Below are 19,702 nucleotides of genomic sequence, written 5' to 3'. Positions count from 1 at the left end.
TTGTAAAATAGAATGAAAAAAGAAACAAAAATACCAGTCTTGAATGGAAAGTTACAAGGGCAGGCAGTGATTTGCAATCAAGTTGCTTCTCATACAGGCCACTCTATATAGTGTTTCCAGGATGAAAAGCTTCAGGGATCTGGTTAATTGAATTATAGCTGATATTTCATCTAAGTGACACGCTCTAGTGCGTATGTGTATAAAAATTCCTTTTAAAACAAAGTGGACATCATGGTATATACGGCTGTGTAACCTGCATTTTAAATTTAACTTATTATACATTAATTCATTAATTTTTTCATTTAACAAGTAATAATTGAACTTCTACTATGAACCAGGGACTGTAGTGGGTGGTAGTGAAAATTTACGACAGTAAATTTTTAAAAGCCCCTGCCTTCGAAATGTTTCAGACGAATAGTAGAGGCAACATATCAATCAATAATGTCAATGCAGTACTCTAAGTGCTACCATAGTATTAATCATGGGATGCAATGGAAACACAAAGAAGTACCTAACTTAATTGTGAAAGGAAGTCCTCAGGGAAGTCTTTTCTGAAAAAGTAGTTACTTAAGTTAAAATCTGAATGATATACATTAGCGAGAGGAAAGAGTGGGTATTTGTGAAAATAGTTATTCTGGGGCTTTATAAATTCCACCCTATGGACACACCATCATTTAAGTCATTCTCTTGCTAATTCATGTTTCAGTTGCTTGCAACTTTTTGCTACTATAAATAATAATTTTTAGAGTTCTATTTTCCAAACAGTGTTGAAGCATTGCTTAGATTAAACCTAAATTAACCTCATCCTAATCAGCAGTGGCATGTGAGTAATAGAATAATTTACCAATAGACATTTATTTAAATCCCACTATTTTCCAGGTACCCTGGGCAAATGCCTAAAAGACAAATATGATAAGATCTTACCTCTAATTTCAAAGAAATCAGTGAACTGGACAATATTAACATGTATTACAATATATACTATAACAATAGTATATAAAAAAACAAACAATCCCACCTTCTTCCTAGGATGAGCTGCCAATAATTGTAACTAGCTCTGAGGTCTTATGTAAAGGCACAGTGGTAAGAACTCAGTCCTTTGTCATACCGTTTCCCATTTACCCTGAAAGAACTGAATTTAGTTTACCTTCAAGATAACTAAAGCCTGCGGTGATTTCAGGCACTCCCAAACCCAAATCCTATCTTTGACTGCTAGAATTCCTCAAGAGGAAATTCAGCTTTTCAGCGTATAACTAAGACATAAAAGGTATTACAATAAAAATATTGTTTGTAATACCTTTACTGAAACCCATTCACAAGACATTTTAATGTATCAATAAATGGGGATATTAGATCCTTCCCTAAGTTCAGTAACAGCTTAGAGAAAAGAGTCTGTCCTCAATAACCTAGCACTTAGTATAGTGTTAGGAACATACACAGATTCAAGTTCATGTAATTAAAATTTCTTAAACCACAGACTTTATAGTAAAAGTGTTTATCTTCCAAAGGCTTCATTAATAAAGCTATGACACTATGTTTCCTTTAAAACTGACAAATGGGACTTCCCTGGTGGCACAGTGGCTAAGAATCTGCCTGCCAATGCAGGGGACATGGGTTCAAGCCCTGGTCTGGGAAGATCCCACATGCCGCAGAGCAACTAAGCCCATGTGCCACAACCACTGAGCCCGCGCTCTAAAGCCCGGGAGCAACAACTACTGAACCTGTGTGCCACAAATGCTGAGGCCCACACACCTAGAGCCCATGCTCCACAACAAGAGAAGGCACTGCAATGGGAAGACTGCACACTTCAACGAAGAGTGGCCCCCGCTCACTGCAACTAGAGAAAGCCCATGCACAGCAACGAAGACCCAACGCAGCCAAAAATAAATTAAAATTAAAAAAAAAAAAAGCTGACAAATGTATTTACTGCCTATATTTTCCAAGGCTGTGAACAAAGGGTCTCCTAAACAACATCAGGAGCAGTGAGTAGCTCTTCCTCACGCACAACATAAAAGGACACTGTACAACAGAACTAAACTGGAAAACTTTTTACAAACATAGTTACCGCAGTTCTACCTTACCTTTTGATTTTTCTACTGGTGGAGTTTCATCCATCTCAACAAGAGGCTTTTTATTTGGAGGTTCTGGGGAATCAGGTGAATCTTTGATAATCTCAGCTTCAGCCAACTCTTCTTTTCCACGTTCTAAGATTCCTTTTAATCTGTGAGAGGGACAAATAATAAAAACTTAAAAAGTTTAAATTCTTAGAAATCTGAATGGTTCAATAATTTAACTGGACTTTACATACCAATCAATAAAAGATACCCAGCTCTCACAACATAAGCCTAGGAACAAATCAGAAGCTATACCTCAATTTAAAATCAGGTAAGAGAAGTTAACAAATTTAAACACAAGTTTCCCTTTTCCTCCCTATAATGCAGTAATTCAGTAACGTAGTCAGCTGTAAAATGGGGCTAAAATTCTAAAAGAAAATGAAGAAGAATTTATAAAGGTAAAATTTTAAAGGTCAGAAATAATGTGATCTCTGTTGCAACAAAAAGAATAAAATATCTAGGAATAAACCTACCTAGGGAGACAAAAGACCTATATGCAGAAAACTGTAAGACACTGATGAAAGAAATTAAAGATGATACAAACAGATGGAGAGATATACCATGTTCTTGGATTGGAAGAATCAATATTGTGAAAATGACTATACTACCCAAAGCAATCTACATATTCAATGCAATCCCTATCAAATTACCAATGGCATTTTTTACAGAACTAGAACAAAAATCTTAAAATCTGTATGGAGACACAAAAGACCCCGGATAGTCAAAGCAGTATTGATGGAAAAAAACAGAGCTGGAGGAATCAGACTCCCTGACTTCAGACTATACTACAAAGCTACAGTAATCAAGACAATATGGTACTGGCACAAAAACAGAAATATAGATCAATGGAACAGGATAGAAAGCCTAGAGATAAACCCATGCACCTATGGTCAACTAATCTATGACAAAGGAGGCAAGGATATACAATGGAGAAAAGACAGTCTCTTCAATAAGTGGTGCTGGGGAAACTGGACAGGTACATGTAAAAGAATGAAATTAGAACACTCCCTAACACCATACACAAAAATAAACTCAAAATGGATTAGAAACCTAAATATAAGACTGGACACTATAAAACTCTTAAAGGAAAACATAGGAAGAACACTCTTTGACATAAACCACAGCAAGATCTTTTTTGATCCATCTCCTAGAGTAATGGAAATAAAAACAAAAATAAACAAATGGGACCTAATGAAACTTCAAAGCTTTTGCAAAGCAAAGGAAACTGCAAACAAGATGAAAAGACAACCCTCAGAATGGAGAAAATATTTGCAAATGAATCAACAGACAAAGGATTAATCTCCAAAATATATAAATAGCTCATGCAGCTCAATATTAAAAAAACAAACAACCCAATCCAAAAATGGGCAGAAGACCTAAATAGACATTTCTCCAAAGAAGACATACAGGCGGCCAAGAAGCACATGAAAAGCTGCTCAACATCACTAATTATTAGAGAAATGCAAATCAAAACCACAATGAGGTATCACCTTACACCAGTTAGAATGGGCATCATCAGAAAATCTACAAACAACAAATGCTGGAGAGGGTGTGGAGTAAAGGGAACCCTCTTGCACTGTTGGTGGGAATGTAAATTGATACAGCCACTATGGAGAACAGTATGGAAGTTCCTTAAAAAACTAAAAGTAGAACTACCATACGACCCCGCAATCCCACTACTGGGTATATATCCAGAGAAAACCATAATTCAAAAAGACACATACACCCCAATGTTCATTGCAGCTCTATTTACAATAGCCAGGTCATGGAAGCAACCTAAATGCCTAATGACAGAGGAATGGATAAAGATGTGGTACATACATACAGTGGAATATTACTCAGCCATAAAAGGAAAGAAATTGGGTCATTTGTAGAGATGTGGATGGATCTAGAGACTGTCATACAGAGTGAAGTAAGTCAGAAAGAGAAAAACAAATATCGTATATTAATGCATATATGTGGAATCTAGAAAAATGGTACAGATGAACTGGTTTGCAGGGCAGAAATTGATACACAGATGCAGAGAACAAATGTATGGACACCAAGTGGGGAAAGTGGCAGGGGGGTGTTGGTGGTGTGATGAATTGGGACATTGGGATTGACATATATACACTAAACTATTAGGTAACTAATAAGAACCTGCTGTATAAAAAATAAAGTAAAATTCAAAAAAAAAACAAATAAAGTGATCTTTGGAAGATACTTCACAATTTTAATTTCTAAAGATATAGACAAAATACTATTTCAAATTACAAATAAGATTAAGACATCTACTAGCATTTGTTCCCAAGTTTATGTACTGTGGAAATGTACTTATGTTCCTTAAGGTAGGAACTTAACTCCAAGCTTATTTTGAATTTCATATACTTGAAGATCAGTGGGATCTGAATGAGAATATTCTTTCCCCCCTCTTCTTAAAGCAAGACAATTCTGTTTCAGAAACTCAGCAGCACTAAGGAAGAAGTGAACCTCTAAGGCCAAAGGGAATAAAAGTGTCCTACTTATTTATGAATGAAATAATACATTTTCCAGAATTAGCTTCAAACTATTCGGGTGGGGGAGTTGGAGGGTGGTAGTGGTGAGGGGAATGGATGTGACTATATATGAAATGAGATCTGCCATGAATTGATTAACTTTTAAAAGTAGATAATAGGTAACTTTTTATTCTACTCTTGGATTAAGTTTCAAATTTTCCATAGTAAGTTCTGTTTTTAAGGACTGACTACATTGCCATTGTAATAGTTACCTGGTTCTCTGCCTGATTTCTGGCAAGGAGGTAGAAGATAAAGCCAACTACTGATAATATGTCATGATATTTTTATTTATAGACCTTTATTACTTTTAACGTTTTTCTCCAAATTTAACCCGACATCACTATATAAATCATGAACTGAGGAAAAGAGTGTACTATTGAGGAAGGTTTTCAGAATAGGACTATGATTTTTCATGCTTTCAAGGGTTTCCTATGCCTATTTTTATACTAGCATCTTCCACACTTTGCTGTAAATCGCTCATTTACTTGCCTACCTCTACACAACACTGTACATTCTTCCAGGGCAGGGATCGTATGCCAAATGCCTGGCACATCATGGGCATTTAATAAGTATTCACTGAATAAAGAAATAAAACTATGCCTTTGATGTTCATAACACATAAAAGCAACTACTGATACCAAAAATCATGTATTATGACTTTCAGAAGTTAATTAGGAAAAAAATTAAACACTATCTTTGCCCCAATAGTAAAAAAAAACATACCTCTTTAAGCCCAAGAAAGACCTTCCAGACTTGAAGAATGATAAAATAATAGTTATAAAATACAATAAACACATATTAAATGAAGTACTAATAAATAAGGTCTGAATGTTCAAATGTGCTACATGTAGCATGGATTATGCCAAAAGGCACCACAGTGCTATGTTAATTTAATTAAGAAATCACCTCTCTGAATCTTGCCAAGATTTCTCCTGTTCATAATCTTTCACTGCTTTCTCTGACTTGTCCTCTTTGTCCTCCCTTTTTCTTCCTCGTTTCTTTCGTTCTTCTTCTTCTGGGGGTTTGCTCCTACATGCCATTAGACATTCCAAGACTCTTTGATGTTTCTCCGAATTGTTGATATGGGCTCTGACAAGCGTTTCTAATTCATTCCACATGATACGGTACTGTTCATCTCTAAAAGTAAAGATTTAAAATAATGTCCTTACAAAATACTCTTTAAATAATATCCAAGTGTCACTTGTTACTGATAAAGTTAAAAGAAATAATTAAACATGGGTTTCCTTTCTCTTCCAATGGTGCAATTCTAAGTGATAATGTATCTAATTCTGCTATTTTATATCATTTCATCTTAATCATATGTATGTGTATATACACACTCCCAAACATATAATTTACATATGGAATAAGTTAGCTCAAAAAAACAGTAAGCATCAAGAAAATGTGATATACGAGAAAGAAAGAAAAAAACCCTACCTTTTAGGGCCTTTTCCTCTTGTACCAACTGTGGAAATAGGTAGAGGATCATTTTTTCTTTCCATATCAACTAAGTTGTATATTGTCTTTTGACAGTTTAACACATCTTCTTCTGTCAAAGATTCTTTCACAATAACACTGGCTAATGGAACTACCTGTTAGATTTAAAAAAAAAAAAAAAGAAAGAAAGAAAAAGAAAATCTGTCGCGAAAAATAAGTATTGAAGCATCTAGACAGTACTTGAATTGATTTTAAGCATCACCATGGAGAGCTAATCTATAACCATCACTTCCATTTTCTATTACTAATTCTTTAACTGTAGCAAACTCTTATATTTCATTCTTTGCTTGATAAATGTTATTTGTAAAGAATATATAACTAATCTAGAAGAAAAACTGAAACTATTTAACACTTACCGCTTGCATGTTAAAGATGGTGGTCTGTGAAATAATCATAGGCCAGTAACGGGTATGTTTTTCTAACTGATCTTTTGCTCGTTCCAAAGGGATCTCAAGACTTCCATCGATTTTATATCTGGGGTCTAGAAAAGGAGTTAATCTGTTTTCCCTCATAAATTCACCAAAATCCTAATGATAACCAAATAAGATAAAATTAGAAACTATTTTCTAATGTTTCAGTACGGATTACATGTAACAGTCTGTTCCCCTGAGGTCTTCTGTCCTGTGATATGCAACAAAGCATTTTCTCTGACAGCCCGCCCTCCACACACTAATTTCTTCCTTTCTTTTTGAACATGAAACCTATCAGCCTTTATTCAACAGAGATGAAGAAAGCTTCAAACATTAATACATTCATGGTTCTTTCCACTTTTTAAAAACACTCATTTTTCTTCACTTCTATAATTTAACTCTTTTCTATTATATGCAGATAAAAGAATAAGTTCATCACATTAGAATACCATTTTGCTAACTTAAAAATTACCTTAATACAACATTAAAATGTTAATAGTGGTTATCTTTGAATGATGGAATTACAGGTAATTGATAGTCTTTGTTTTTGCTTTTTTTATAAAAAGAATCTACATTTTCTACATTTTCTACAATGAATACTTACTAGCTTTCTCCTTATTTAAAAAATTATGTAAAAATGAAAAGCCTAATCAAAAACAATTACAGTACAAAACACTTTGTGGTTTACAAAGTATATTCATATACATCATTCACATTTAATTTTTATAACCACCTTAAAAAGTAGACAGCCATGAAATATCAAAGAAGGGTGGAAGAGTGAAAAATTCAAATCAGAACAATACAATTTCTACTAAAAATAGATAAAATTTCCTTGTATGCACCTCTCAATAATATAAAAATTTATAGTGTTATTTCAAAGTAGCAGAATCCAAACTTTCAAATGTTTATGCTTGGCACTTAAGTTACTAGAAATAAAATTCTACCTAAAATATTAGTTCGAATCAACTTCCATTCTCGCCTATAATTCCAGTGTGTGTCAATGCTATTCAGATACTTCTCAGCATACACTGAGTATGTAAGGAAGACAACATAGTGATAAACAGCTCTTTTGAGCAAGTACTGCAGGAAATTCACCTAATTAAAACAATAATAAAAACCCAACTTCTCTAAACTTTTTGTCACAGATCTTAGCATATAATAGGTACTCTATGTACTTGCTGAATGACAGACTCAAAATTTATAGATATTAGAGTCTTACTGTAATCCGGTAGTCTGTAACTCTTCCTCCACACCCTTCACTAATCGAAGGCGGATCTTCTAGAATGGATCGAGAACTGCTAAGGACGTGCAAAAAAATCTCTCCTCCATGGCTACTAAGCATATGACTAATGACTTTGGAACCTGACTTTCGTGGTTGTTCCAATAAAACAGAACGACCTGTCAAAAACAAGATTACTCTATCAGTAATGAAATCCCAAGGGCTCTTAGTTCTTCCCTTAAGATTTATGTCTAGATTTTTCATTTTATTTATTGCTCTTCATATTTTAACCAGCATTGCTAATTGAGTGTATCTGCATATCAAGTCCTAAAAATCTGCATTCTAGCCTTAGCTTTCTCTTTGCTTCTCCAAGCTTACATAGTTACACAGTTTTCCAAAGTAAGTACAGTGGTCTCTGGTATAATGTTTGGTTATATTATTCATTCAGTTACAAGTTCATACAAAATTTTTCTCCTGGACATCAAGAAGAAAAGTGGGACAACTCTTATATAACCCTTAGGTTATCAAAGCTACAAACCATTTGGGGGAGAAAGCAAGTCTCAATTCACTTCTACAATACCTCCTTATTGGCATTGTTATTTTAACTACTTGCTACTTTACATGACCAAATGTTATTTAATCTGAACATTACATAATCTGATAATCAAACTGTGCTTAATATAACAATGAAATTAACCTTATGATAAAGGCAGAGTAACTCTTTACAACAGTGGTTCCAAAACCTAGTTATTATAAGAATCATCAGAGGAGCCATCAGAATTTAGATTTAGCAAATGGAATTCAATAATTTTTTAAAAAATTTTTTACACAAGGAAACATCGGATTTAAAGTCATATCTATAAGAATAATATGGTATATTATTGAAAATAACATGTTTATTTATAATAAAGATATAGTGTTTAAAGAGAAATAATTCCATATATATTTTGTAATTTAAAATTCAATAGGTCAAGATAAACAAGTCTATATTATTCTATCGTCCAAAAAAAATTAACTTAGACTCTAAATGTCAAATTTTTAAAATAAAAATTCTAGAAAATATATTAAGTAAATTTACTTAGCTACAATAGTGTGAAAGACAAAGTCAACTTATTTTTAAACATTAGTAAAACTGTTAAAGGGTATTTACCATTACATAAATTTAAAACAGCTTTGGGAAATAAAATGGTTAGACTATATTGAAAAAAACAGCTTTTCGAGAATTCACATTTTCACATATTCTCACTAATGATTTCACTTGACATAATCTAGGTCAAAACAATTAAATGATGAAAGTTACCATTTAGAAGAAAATTAGTAAGGCAGGAGGAAGGTCTACTATTTACATCTACGGGTGAAATTCGATAAGCGCCAGTGCAATAGTGTAATTCTGAAATAGAAGAAAACACTGATTTGAAAGAATATAAAGAAATATTTCCACAATTAAAAGAGCAAAAACAAGCAAAAACAAAAGCTTGTTCCTTGATCCTCTAAAACAATGAAAAACAAAAATTCAAAAAGAAACAAATAATGCCTACACAATACTTAAAGAATCTTTTGATTATTATTTTCTCTTTCAATTATTTTTAAATACCTACCAATGTTATTTGTCCTTGGTGTGCACCACTTTAATGTTATTGTTTCTTTAAATGAGCCTTCTCTACTGCTTCCACTTAAGTGGTTATCACCTTTAAAAATAAGTTAGAGAAATAACAACATTACTAAATAATCACAAACTTCAAATGTTTGACAAGATTTCCAAGAGTTTAAGGTCTATAAGAGAAAATACCTCTGAGAGAACATCTTTGTTTAGAAAGTCTCCTAGAAAAATACCAAATTGACTTTGGATATCAGTTATTATTAAAATAAGTACTTTGTTTTCCTACAAATTTCTCATTAATTAATTTAATCATTTCAGTCACTACACTAAAAATAACAGCAAATTTTTAAAAATTTTAAGAATCTACAACTGCTACCCTCTGACACCATTAAATGATAAAATAACATGGTTATGTAGAAAGCTTCAGGAACCTAAAATGCACAACTCATTGTACTGAATCCCAATAAATTTATTAGAAGAAACATAAAATGAGGAATCTATAAGGTAAATATATAAGAAGATGTAACAATGAGCACTTTTTGCCTTAATGGAGTTCAGAGTAAACAGATGTTAAAATAATAATGAACACTGAAGTCTTAAACCCTCAAGGTCATCCAAGAGGGCTGGAATCAACTTCTTCCAAACTCATGTTAACGTTGATATTTTGACCTCTTCCCATAAAAAACAAATGTTCTTAACAGCATCCAGAATGGTGAATCCTTTCCAGAAGGTTTTCAACTTTCTTTGCCAAGATCCATCAGAGGAATCACTATCTATGGCAGTTATAGCTTTATGAAATATATTTCTTAAATAGTAAGACCTGAAAGTCAAAATGACTCCTTGATCCATGTGCTGTGGAAAGGATGTTGTGTTGGCAGGCAAGAAAACAACATTAATCTCATTGTATGTCTCCATCAGAGCTCTTGAGTGACCAGGTGTACTGTCAATGAGCAGTAATATTTTGAAAGAAACCTTTTTTTCTGAGCAGTAGGCTAAATCGTAGGCTTAAAATAATGAGTAAATCATGTTGTCAACAGATGTGCTGTTATCCAGGCTTTGTTGTTGTACTGATAGAGCACAGGTGGAGTAGATTTAGTGCAATTCTTAAGGGTCCTAGGATTTTCAGAAGGGTAAATAAGCTTTGGCTCCAATTTAAAGTTACCAGCTGCATTAGCCCCTAATAAGAGTGTCACCCTGTCCTTTCAAGTCAGGCACTGACTTCTCCTCTCTAGCCATCAAAGTCCTAGATGACATCTTCTTCCAATAGAAGGCTGTTTCATCTACACTGAAAATCTGTTTAGTGCAGCCACCTTCATGAATTATCTGACCTAGATCTTCTGGAAAACTTGCTGCAGCTTCTATATCGGTACTCGCTGCTTCACCTTGCACTTGTATATTATGGAGACAGTTTCTTTCCTTAAACATCATGAACCATCCTCTGCTGGCTTCAAACTTTTCTTCTGTACCTTCCTCACCTCCTTCAGCCTTCACAGAATTGAAGAGAGTTAGGGCCTTGTTGTAGATGAGGCTTTGGCTTGAGGGAATGTTGTGGCTGCTTTGATCTTCTACCCAGACCACTATAACTTCCTCTATATCAGCAATAAGGCTGTTTCACTCTCTTATCATTTGTGTGTTCACTGAAGTAGCACTTTTAATTTCCTTCAAGAATTTTTCCTTTGCATTCACAACTTGGCTAACTGTTTGGTGCAAGAGGCCTCGCTTTCAGTCTATCCTGGCTTTTCAACATGCCATCCTCACTAAGCTTAATCATTTCTAACTTTTGATTTAAAGTGAGAGACATTTCACAGCAAAGGAAACCATAAACAAAACGAAAAGACAACCAACAGAATGGGAGAAAATATTTGCAAATAATGCGACCCAACAAGGGATTAGTCTCCAAAATTTACAAACAGCTCATGCAGCTCAATATCAAAAAAAAAACAACCCAATCAAAAAATGGGCAGAAGACCTAGAGACATTTCTCCAAAGAAGACATAGCTTCAGCTGGCCAACAGGCATATGAAAAGATGCTCAACATCACTAATTACTAGAGAAATGCAAATCAAAACTGCAATGAGATATCACCTCACACTGGTCAGAATGGCCATCATCAAAAAATCTGCAAACAATAAATGCTGGAGAGGGTGTGGAGAAAAGGAAACCCTCTTGCACTGTTGGTAGACATGTGAATTGATACAGCCACTATGGAGAACAGTATGGAGGTTCCTTAAAGAACTAAAAATAGAGCTACTATATGATCCAGCAATTCCACTCTTGGGCACATATCCAGAGAAAACCATGGTTCGAAAGGATAAATGCACCCCAATGTTCACTGCAGCACTGTTTACAATAGCCAAGACATGGAAGCAACCTAAATGTCCGGTGACAGAAGAATGGATAAAGAGATGTGGTACGTATATACCATGGAATATTACTCAGCCATTAAAAAGAATGAAATAATGCCATTTGCAGCAACATGGATGGACACGGAGATTACCATACTAAGTGAAGTGAGACAGAGAAAAATGAATATCATATGATATCACTTATATGTGGAATCTAAAAAAATGATACAAATGAACTTATTTACAAAACAGAAACAGACTCACAAACATAGAGAATGAACTTATGGTTACCAGGGGGGAAGGGAGGGGGGAGGGATAGATTGGGAGTTTGGGATTGACATGTACACACTGCTATATTTAAAATAAAATGCCTTTCCATGAAAAAAAAAATAAAGTAAGAGATGTGCAACTCTTCCTTTCTTAGAGGCCACTGCAGGGTTATTAACTGGACTAATTTCAATACTGTTGTGTCCCAGGGAATAGGGAGGCCCAAGGAGAGGGAAAGAGATGGGGAATAACCAGTCAGTGGAGCAGTGAGAACACACACAACATTTATGGAATAAGTTCTCTGTCTTATATCGGTACAGTTTGTGGAACCCCAAAACAATTTACAAGAGCAACATCAAAGATCATTGATCACAGATCACCATAAGAAAAATAATGATGAAAAAGTTTGACGTACTGTGAGAATTACCAAAATGTGACACAGAGACATGAAGTGAGCAAGTGCTATTGAAAAGATGTCGCCAAAGATTTGCTCAACCCAGGTTGCCACAAACATTCAATTTGTAAAAGAACGCAACATCCGTGAAGCACAGTAAAGCAAAGCATGATGAAATGAGGTATGTCTGTATTTGTTCCATTAGCCTAGTCTTTCCCAAAGTAAATTCAATAGAACACTAGTTCCACGGCCATTAATGGGTGATATTGTCAGGTAAGTTTGGAAGGGGATGAACTAAAGTCAATCAGGTTTATTTACTCAAGAACTTCTCAAAGCTGTTAGTATGCTTTCATATGTTAGATCTTACAAAATAGTATTTTCCAACGTCTCTTACTTACCACTTTTCAGAAAATCTACATGTGCATCTTTGTGATGAAGTAGCTCCACATCGTAATTGGCAGATGTGTTAGCATGTTGTTCTTCCTTAAAGCAAAATTTAAAATAACTTGGTTTTGTTTTTAAAACAATGAAGTAATTATTCATTTTGCTTAAAGTGAGATCAAATATACCCAACAATAATTAGCTATAATAAGGGGATAGTTTGCTCAGTAATTAATCTATTTAAAGATGCAATAATTTTCCACAGCAATATAAACTATATTAAAAAACTACTGGCTACATATCAGTAATAAAGTAGTGATTTTTCTTATGTTATGTCAGAATTAACATAGATGGTTCATCTAGAAATTTTAGAATTTTTTTTACTCTGAATGCATTGTCCTGCCAATACTTTTTGTACACAAATATGATGTAATTGAAATAGTTTACTCAATGTAAAATAGTTGATTGAAGGAGGAAATAGCATCTTTAAATACCTATAGTAAATTAGCAAGCACCAATTATATAAAATAGCAAATACAGACTAATAAACAAGTTTAGTAACTTGTCCTCACTAAACAGTAAATAGAAACTTCAGTATTATCTATTTACAAGAAAAAGACAAAGACTGAGGAGTCACACCAGTAGCACACAAATATGGTCAAATTTAAAAAGCAAGGTATCTGTCACCCTCAGAGTATTTTTCTTATAACTCATGAAATTATATTAAAATACGTCTATCATGCTATTTTAGTTGTTCACTGCTGCCTCACCTAAACTGTTCTACTGGTTAAGGCTATAATTTCTATTAAAGAGCCAGCCAGTGGTATAAGGAGGAAATCAATAATGAAAAGATTACATTTCTCATGCAATTTAGTTTTCATCATATGGTGGCAAAAAAAATGAAACTGGACTTATAAGAAAGCTAATTTGAATTTTTAGATATACTGGCTACTTTATATTTGTAAATATAATCAATACAATTAAATGTAACTCCCCTCAGTAAAAATTCATTTGAAGCTTTCTATGGCCCAGACATTGTGCTGGTCTTAGACAACTAAATAACATAATGAAAATGACAAGACAGTAACAGATTCCTAAGAAAATCCATTAGTAAAATCATAAGACTCATATGTTTTTCAGCTAGAATCATAAACTTGTTTAAAACTATAAACTATTTTTCCCTAGTTAGACCTATTAGTTACAAACACCTTTATACTGGGTAGGCAAGAACAAAAATATAAGAAAGAAAAGATCTACTAGAACACACAAAGTGAGTAAAATCTAATCACAACTGTCAGGAAAAGAATCACAGAAAAAGTAATCATTTCAGATAGAAATTATATTTTGATGAAAGTAATGAGAACAAAATTAAAAACAAAAAAGCTGATACAGAATGTTCTTATTAGGAAAAAAAAAATACAGCACTTTGTTCTGTGATCCTTTCTTGTTGCTTTTCATTATTTACTAACCTGGTCAAAGACACTGAATGTGTGCTAGCAAAACAGAAAATATGATATGGGAAGAAAAAGTTAAGGTTCATTAAAATAAATAATACATATCAAATATTTAAAATGCAAAGCAGGGCTTTCAAAACAGCAAGAAAAAGAACTGCCTACCTTCATTGGAATATTTGTAATAGTAGTTGAAGCCAAGTCGAAATGCTGCTGTACTAAAATATTTAATTTGGTAGCAAGATGCCGTCCTGCACGAACACTATGAACTTCGCTGGTTAAAACGGGGGACAACTATAGAAAGGTATGAAAAAAAAACCCCACAAAACTTTAAACATTTTAACTTAGTGCTAAATATTTTACTTCAACCCATGAAAATTAAGTACTTTTACTTGTGAGAATTTAGGGGGGAAAAGGTCCATAAATTAACCGTAATCATTATTTTAGTAATACATTTTTATACATTCACTCATTCAACGATAGGTATTAAAGAGAACTTACTGTATAAATTACCAGAAGCTGTGTGAGCTACTGGAGGATACAGCAGTGAACAGGCGAAATCCCTGTCCTCTTGAAACTTAGCGTAGAATAGTCTTTGATTTAAATCTATATTTTAATTTATAATTTTTACTTCTATTTATCTATATGCAAAATTGATTTGAAGTGTCCCACAGAAATACGGTAGAAAAAATAATTAATTTTGTGGAGAGGACAAACCTCTGCAGATACTACTACTTATTACGAAGAATGAAAATCACTACAATCATCATATTTTGTCACCAAGAAATGTATAAGGCAGCCAAAAGTTACTTATAACAAGGCAACAAAATTTTACTCATTCCAGGGTAATAGTATTTATTGTAAGTAAATTATTTACTTATCTCAAAGTAAAGCCAATATAATGTTATGTCACCAAGAGTCAGAAAAAAGTTAACAAAAAATGGGCTTACACTGGAAACCACATAAAACACAATGATAAAGATAATGACCTAAAAAAGAAATCAGCTATTAAAAAAAACCTTATCTAAGTTAATACTTCACGTTTATATTAAGTAATGCTAACTAAAAAAAACAAAAATAAGAACATACACATTTAATATAGTTATACAAACACACATATCTCTATTTCTAAACACAGACCACCAATGGAGAATATTATGTGATGTGAATCCACTTAACAATCAACAGACTCATCTCTTCCTTTAAAATTGTTCAAATTTATTTGAAAAGTAAAACCAAGGTTGGAAATTAGTCTTTTACCCCTCTGGATAGGTAAAGTTAATTTCTTTGTTATAGGAGTGTATTTTGATTAAAGAGTGTATTGTTTTCCTAATGAGAAGAAAAACAGTTCTACAGAGTAAGAAGTCATTAAAGCAATTGAAATCCATTACAGTAACTGAAATTTGAGGAACGATACAAATTGTGTATGGTTTGAGAACACAGTTATTTAAAATAAACATCAACAGGCAAACAAAACAAAATACTTTCAAAATCTACAATTATAACATAAAGCACTAATCTAGGTACTTTGCCATACAGGTTGCTTTCAAAACTCTAAATATTTTTGTATCAGAAAATGTTGGCAACCTGATCATTCTTATGCTAAACCTTCTCAGCATTTATTATTAATAATTAACAATGATCTCTTCTTCCATTACTTCTGCACTTACCTCTTTTTTAGGACGATCAGATACAAGGCTGTCTTCACCAACTGGGTAGGTATGGATCAAGACTAGCTCACACTTCTGAATCTGCATGAGACTTAAAGAGAAACTTTTCACTTAGAATATAAGACTATATACTACGTAAAGAATTCAGGCAGGTAAACTATAAAAAGTTTTATATACTAAAACAGTGTGTCTCTATAATCAGATACCACAGTTAACATAAAAGCTAAATATTCAGAAAGACTGTATAACTGCTGTACTTGTATGAACATTTAATGAATAATTTATATGAGTTTAATTGAAATGCAAAAATGATCATTTTGTGTATTCGAAGGATAAAATAAAGAGAAAATTCTTATACTCTGGTATAATTTTCAATAGATAACTGCCACAGAGAAAATGAATATATTGTGTATTAATTTCCCTTTTACTAGTGTTTTTCAAGAACAAATTATATTACCTATAATTGGTTATTTCCAAGAATACAGAATTTGTAATACTAAAAAGTTACCCCCAACTTTTTATTTTATTTATTTTTTGCCCCCTCTATTTTATTTCTTTTTTTAAATTGAGATACAGCTGATGTACAATAATAAAAGTTTCAGACATACGACAGTGATTCACAATTTTTAAAGGTTATACTCCATTTATAGTTACTATAAAATACTGGCTATATTCCCCATGTTGTACAATATATCCTTATAGCTTATTTATTTTATACATGGTAGTTTGTATCTCTTAATCCTTACCCCTATCTTGCCCCTCTCCCCTTCCCTCTCTCCACTGGTAACTACTAGTTTGTTCTCTATATCTGTGAGCCAACTTCTTATTTTAAAATTTCCAAACCTACAGAAAAATTGAAAGAAAAGTACTATTCAATGAACACCCATATATCCTTAACATAGATTAGCTAATTAGCTGTTAGCTACATTTGTTTTCACTATAAATGCCTAAATAGATGTACATTTATTTTTTTTTACTAAGTCATTTGAGAGTAGTTGCAGAGGAAATGATACTTCATTCCTAAATACCTCAGCATGCTTCCTTCTCCTAGTGAGAATAATGCTACTTGTTGATGATAACAGTACTCCACCTAGAAAATTAATAGTAGCTCAATCTAATACAGACTCCTCACAGCAATTGCCCCAAACATATCTTTAGTGGCTTTTTTCTTTTTAAAAAATTCAGACAATATAATTAGTTATGTTTTGATTTGGTACATACTGAATAATGCTACCAATGATTTGCTCATTTTATAGATTTGTAATACAGAGTATGAGAACAAGCCATCAAAAAAATATGCGTTATAAATTCATGTATTATTTTATCCTTCTGCTCACCTTTTCTGTGAGCAAAAAGTAAAATTTTAAACTTAAAGGGAAAATGGGACAAGAAGTTTCTGATCGAACATACATTTTTGACTAATTTGTAGAGCCAGTAGAGAATTCAAGGGAATGGTACCAATTATCATTAAAATTATTGGAATAATTATAATGAAGTAAATATGACTATAAAATGGAATATTTATTCCATTTATGGATTATACTCACTGATCTGAATTTGCAGCAAGCTTGTTATGTTCATGAATTGTTTCCTGGACACAGTCCTCAAGCATTCGCACATGACTATCACTATGGCATAAAAAAGATAAAACCAACTTAAATAAATAAATAGTAAGAGAAAAAATTAAACACACTATTCAGCTGTAGTATCTTGTTACAGGCACTTAAAATTACTTCAATAAGGACTGTCTGTAGTGTGCTCATTTACAATACTAAACAACCAATTGAATGAAAAACTAGTGAGGAAAAAAAGTCAAATCGACCTACGTGATAACAATCTAAACAGTTTTCAGTAAGATGAACTGGATATTTTAGAACTGGATAAACACGGTTTCGATATTAGAAAGGCCACATGTGATATCCTTAAATGCTAACATGTTGCCCCTGCTTTTTTTAAATAAAAACTACAATAGGATATTAAAATTCCCTCAGTGAAAGAATTACTGTGATTAATGGCTCACCTTTTTGCATTAGTAATGCAAATTATTCGTCCTCTATTTCCAACACGTTCTGCATTCTCCATTAGTAGAGTACGAGCCTCATGTTGGTATTCGGTAATTTTACAGAGGGTTTCCACTGCTGCAACAAGACCATGCAGAATACTGCAGCATTCTGGATCTGCCCGTGGATTAGGAGGCCCAACAGCAGCTAACGCTGCCATCAGCTAAGTAAAAGGGAAAACAATCATGTTGACAAGAATAAGCACAAGTCAGACAAAGGCATCACAAGAAAATGAAACTACAGACCAATGTATCTTATAAATATGGATACAAATATCCTCAACAAAATACTAGCAAACTGAATCCAGAACATATAAAAAGAATTATATACCATGACCAAGTTGGACTTATCCCAGGAACACAAAGTTGATTTAACGTCTAAAAATTAATTAATGCAAACGATATCAATGGAATTTTTAAAAATCACATGATCATCCCCATAAATACAGAAAAAGCATTTGACAAAAATCTAAAACCCTTTCATGATAAAAAACACTCAACAAACTAGAAACAGAAGGGAACTTCCTCAAGCAGATAAAAGGCACCTATGAAAAACCTATACATAATATCATGCTTAATAGTGAAAACTAGATGTGTTCCCTCTAAGATCAGAAACAGAAAGATATCCACTCTCACCACTTCCATTCAATACTATACTAGAGCTTCTAGCCCAAGCATTAGGAAAGAAAAAGAAATAAAAGGAATTCAGATTGGAAAGGAAGAAGTAAAACTATCTCTATGTTGCAGATGACATGATCTTGTATGTAGAAAATCCTAAGGAATCCATTAGAAATTTTTTAGAAATAATAAGCAAGTTAAGCAAGGTTGCAGGATACATGATCAACAGACAAAAACCAATTGTATTGCTGTACATTTGCAAAGAACAAGCCAAAAATGAAATTAAGAAAACAATTCCATTTATAATAGCACCAAAAAGAATAAAATGCTTAGGAATAAATTTAACAAAGGAAATGCAGATTTTATACTCTGAGAACTATGAAATACTGTTGAAAGAAATTAAAGATCTAAATGAATAGAAAACATCCTATGTTCATGGACTGGAATACTTACTATTGTTAAGATGACAACATTACCCAAACTGAACTACAGATTAAACATAATCCCTGTCAGAATCCCAGCTGACTTCTTTGTATTGATAGAAATTGATAAGGTGATTCTAAAATTCATATGGAATTACAAGGGATACAGAATAGCTAAAACACTCTTAAAAAAGAACAAAGTGTGAGGACTTTGCTTTATATATGCATAAAGATACGTTGGAAGGACCCATTAAAAACTAATAGTGGTGGGGATAAATAGTGATGTGGTGGTAAACCAGCTCTCCAAAGGGAAAAAAAAAACCTAATTTGTAGTGTTTGCCAATATCTATGGTTAAGTACTCCCATGATCGCTACTTTCAAGCTTTCACTGAATGTAAAGTTGATAGGAGATGCACACACTCAGCTCTTCCAAGTTGGTATAACCAGGCTCTAGCACAACACTAACTGGAACAGGGGATGAGTGGGAAATTTTTCAAGGCTTAGCTTTTACTTACACACACACACATATGTGTACATGCAAGTATATACGTAAAATTTATTTTTTAAAAACATAGGTATTACCTATTCATAAAAAGTGATCAAAAATAAAAGAAAAATTACTGTATATATAGGACTATAAAAAGTCCCTGGTACATAGGAGAAAAAATAAAAAGCTTTTTAGGACAGGGGTGTTGTGGTCCTGGGAAAGCAGCAGAAAGCT

The 19,702-nt window shown here is 33.1% G+C and overlaps 1 protein-coding gene across 6 annotated transcripts in view; it reads right to left on the bottom strand.

The window, feature by feature from the left end:
• INTS13 (integrator complex subunit 13) overlaps nucleotides 1-19,702 on the bottom strand; it is a 32,852-nt gene that overhangs the window by 4,800 nt on the left and 8,350 nt on the right. For 3 of the 6 annotated variants that reach the window (XM_073788925.1, XM_019936194.2, XM_073788928.1), the window contains 12 exons: nucleotides 17,903-18,105; nucleotides 17,430-17,510; nucleotides 15,883-15,973; nucleotides 14,378-14,506; nucleotides 12,779-12,863; nucleotides 9,373-9,462; nucleotides 9,075-9,182; nucleotides 7,775-7,953; nucleotides 6,502-6,672; nucleotides 6,086-6,240; nucleotides 5,555-5,785; nucleotides 2,082-2,221 (listed from right to left, as the gene is read on the bottom strand). In XM_073788925.1, coding sequence (XP_073645026.1) covers nucleotides 2,082-2,221; nucleotides 5,555-5,785; nucleotides 6,086-6,240; nucleotides 6,502-6,672; nucleotides 7,775-7,953; nucleotides 9,075-9,182; nucleotides 9,373-9,462; nucleotides 12,779-12,863; nucleotides 14,378-14,506; nucleotides 15,883-15,973; nucleotides 17,430-17,510; nucleotides 17,903-18,105 — 1,663 coding nt within the window. The remainder of the gene's footprint in view (nucleotides 1-2,081; nucleotides 2,222-5,554; nucleotides 5,786-6,085; nucleotides 6,241-6,501; nucleotides 6,673-7,774; nucleotides 7,954-9,074; nucleotides 9,183-9,372; nucleotides 9,463-12,778; nucleotides 12,864-14,377; nucleotides 14,507-15,882; nucleotides 15,974-17,429; nucleotides 17,511-17,902; nucleotides 18,106-19,702) is intronic. The other 3 variants (XM_073788926.1, XM_019936202.3, XM_073788927.1) reach the window with 2 other exon arrangements.

This window comes from Tursiops truncatus, chromosome 11 (assembly GCF_011762595.2).
Source record: "Tursiops truncatus isolate mTurTru1 chromosome 11, mTurTru1.mat.Y, whole genome shotgun sequence".
Classification (NCBI taxonomy): Eukaryota; Metazoa; Chordata; class Mammalia; order Artiodactyla; family Delphinidae; genus Tursiops; species Tursiops truncatus.
The sequence above is the reverse complement of the archived record's forward strand: the minus strand, read 5'-3'. Positions and strand labels throughout refer to the sequence as shown.